General features: G+C 40.6%; 1 protein-coding gene across 1 annotated transcript in view; it reads right to left on the bottom strand.

Annotated features, from left to right (window-relative positions):
- Positions 1 to 1,914: 1,914 nt before the first annotated feature.
- LOC105899344 (aquaporin-8-like) overlaps positions 1,915 to 2,500 on the bottom strand; it is a 9,994-nt gene continuing 9,408 nt past the window's right edge. Inside the window, exon 6 of the mRNA XM_031582513.2 lies at positions 1,915 to 2,277. Within this exon, the coding sequence (XP_031438373.1) occupies positions 2,217 to 2,277 (61 nt within the window). The 3' untranslated portion in view covers positions 1,915 to 2,216. The remainder of the gene's footprint in view (positions 2,278 to 2,500) is intronic.

The raw sequence follows: 2,500 nt of genomic DNA, 5'->3' as shown, positions 1-2,500 counted from the left end.
AAAAGCCCATCTGTTCCCGTTTATTGCATGTTTATAAATTATGCTCTTGCGCATATTGCGCATTTCAGTCTGTAGACAAGCAGGGAGGGCAAATTCATTTTTTGTTATCCGGAACACCTGCTCCGTTCGCGTCGGAGGTCTGTGTTTAATTCACAACATTTTCAGAGATTTCCTATTGCGAGCAGATGATATTTGATTCATCAATCACGCCAGCCGCCCCTCGCCAGCACCCACACTCGGGCGGGCTTGGATTAGAGTTCCAGTAGTTGGGTGAAAATACTGGGATTTCGCGAAGCCGCTTTCCAATTGTTTTAGCTGTTTGACGTGATTAAAACGTACAAGTGCTTCCCTCTTGTGCTAATGAGGTTATCTCGGCTCCAAAAAAAAGTCGCCTGCGTCGATGTTTCGTATCGAGTAGTGGGTAAACTTGCCCGCGCCTTGCACGGTTCCTCCGGGCCACATTCTGATCAAACACGCACGCACCTGCACTTTAGAAACAGCGCCGTCCCGTGAGACCTGTAAGAGCGGACTCCCTTGTTCCCGGCGCGTGGCAATTACGTGCCATCTGTTCCCCTCTGCGCTGTTCCAGCTCATTTTGTAGCTCTGATTGTTGCTGTAAAATTATACGCCAGAAATTGATGTTCTTGGGGACGGCGGATGACTGACAGACGAAAAATTATTTAATTCAGAAGTCCAAACTCCTTTAGGGGGGGAAGTGGACACACAAAGGCCTACACAATCACATTATTATTATTACATTTCTAAAGATATGAAGAAGTGATGTTGTAAGTTTAATTCAAGACACTTAAATGTAACACATCAGTGCTGGTGTTAATATTGGCATAATTACCAAATGTATTTGAATAAAAAAAATCGGTATTTGATGGGTTGAAAATGGCTCAAAACGCCATCTACTGGTTTAAATCCACCCTGAACCTTGCAAGGTCAATGTCGACGTAGAGTCCACCGGTTGGTACATATCTACGTCATTAAATGTATATGTTAACGCCCTGTAATTATTTTCATTTTCTGATCTAGACTCAACATTCACATGAGTTTACGACCGTTTTTGGCACAAGAGTTAACTGTATTAAGAGAGGCAAGGCATTAAAGTTGGACCCTTGAGCGGAAAAATAATAGCTAATTGGTTCTGTGCACAGCAAATAATATTGGAGTGAACATTAAACACATTTCTTCGTGTCTTATGCTCTTAAGTACTGCAATCTCATCACGATAATTACACAGCCAAGGCTATTGCTGCCATCATTCTTCCACTGCCTGGGATAACATAACATAAATGGGAGCTGATTTAATTCTGTGCAGCTATCGTGAAACCAAGGAACATCTGGATGGTGATGCCGAACAGGCCCACCAATAACGCTGGAATATGTTTCAGTTACAACTTGAAGTTTATATAATTTATGTAACCGCACAAACATATAGGCCTACTGACTAGATTATGGACGTGTGTGTGTGTACAAATATACTTATGTATTCACCACGTCAGTGTTACTTCTACTTCGAGAAGAGTTGCATCAGTGCTTCGCTATGCTACCGACCGCATGATCAGTTAACTTGAAAAGCGAGAAAGGCGCAATCTCATTATTGCGTAGGCTACGTAAACCTTCCCTGGCCAGACCTGTTGTTCTTAAATTCAACGCGGCAAGTCAGTGGGGTTCTCGAGGAAATATTGTTGTTTCTGGTGCTGCTTGCTACCAAAGGCCTTTCTGAACGTTTCCATAAAATGATGTGGACTGTGAAGGAATGGGTTGTTCTATATATTCATATATTAAGGGGGTAAACTGTTTTAGTCTACACGGTAACATCACAGCAAATGCCTGAATATAAAATATACAAGATTCAAGGGCTTCTGTAAACATATGCACCATTTATTATTATTATATAGATATTGCTAATAGTTAAAAAAAAAAAAAAAAAAACCTACTACTGGAAAGATACAACTCATATCCCAATAAGAGCATAAATGAAATGTACACAGTAATTGTCTGAGAAACAAACAAAGCATTTCCAAACAAACAACACAACAAACAGGGCTAAATATAACCTGAACCATTAACTTGGACCATTCTCATGAGAACAAATGTCACTGCATATTCTGCTGCAGATGTGAGCCCACAGATAAAAATGATGTGTGAAAGGAGTGATAATTGAGCGAAATGATGGACAGATCTGAAGAGGGACGTTGTTGGCTTCGTTCAGGGTGAAGGCCCTCTCTTTCTGAAGATCAGTCTTGTTCGGGGGTCACCCAACAGTGTCCTGTCATAGGCGATGAACAAGAACCTTTTATTTAGAGAACCTTTTATTTGGAGATCCACAAAAATGACAACGACGGCACGCCAAAACATAGCTTTCAGAATTCCCATTCATTATACAATAAAGTGTGGCACTCTATATTTACTTCTTCTGCCATTGTTATAGTTATTCTTAATTAAGCTCTCAGTTAGTATAGTCATTATTAACACTGTATATACAACACATC

The sequence above is a fragment of the Clupea harengus genome, chromosome 2 (assembly GCF_900700415.2).
Source record: "Clupea harengus chromosome 2, Ch_v2.0.2, whole genome shotgun sequence".
In the NCBI taxonomy this organism is placed as follows: Eukaryota; Metazoa; Chordata; class Actinopteri; order Clupeiformes; family Clupeidae; genus Clupea; species Clupea harengus.
Note: the sequence above shows the minus strand (reverse complement) of the source record. Positions and strands in the feature narration are given on the sequence as shown.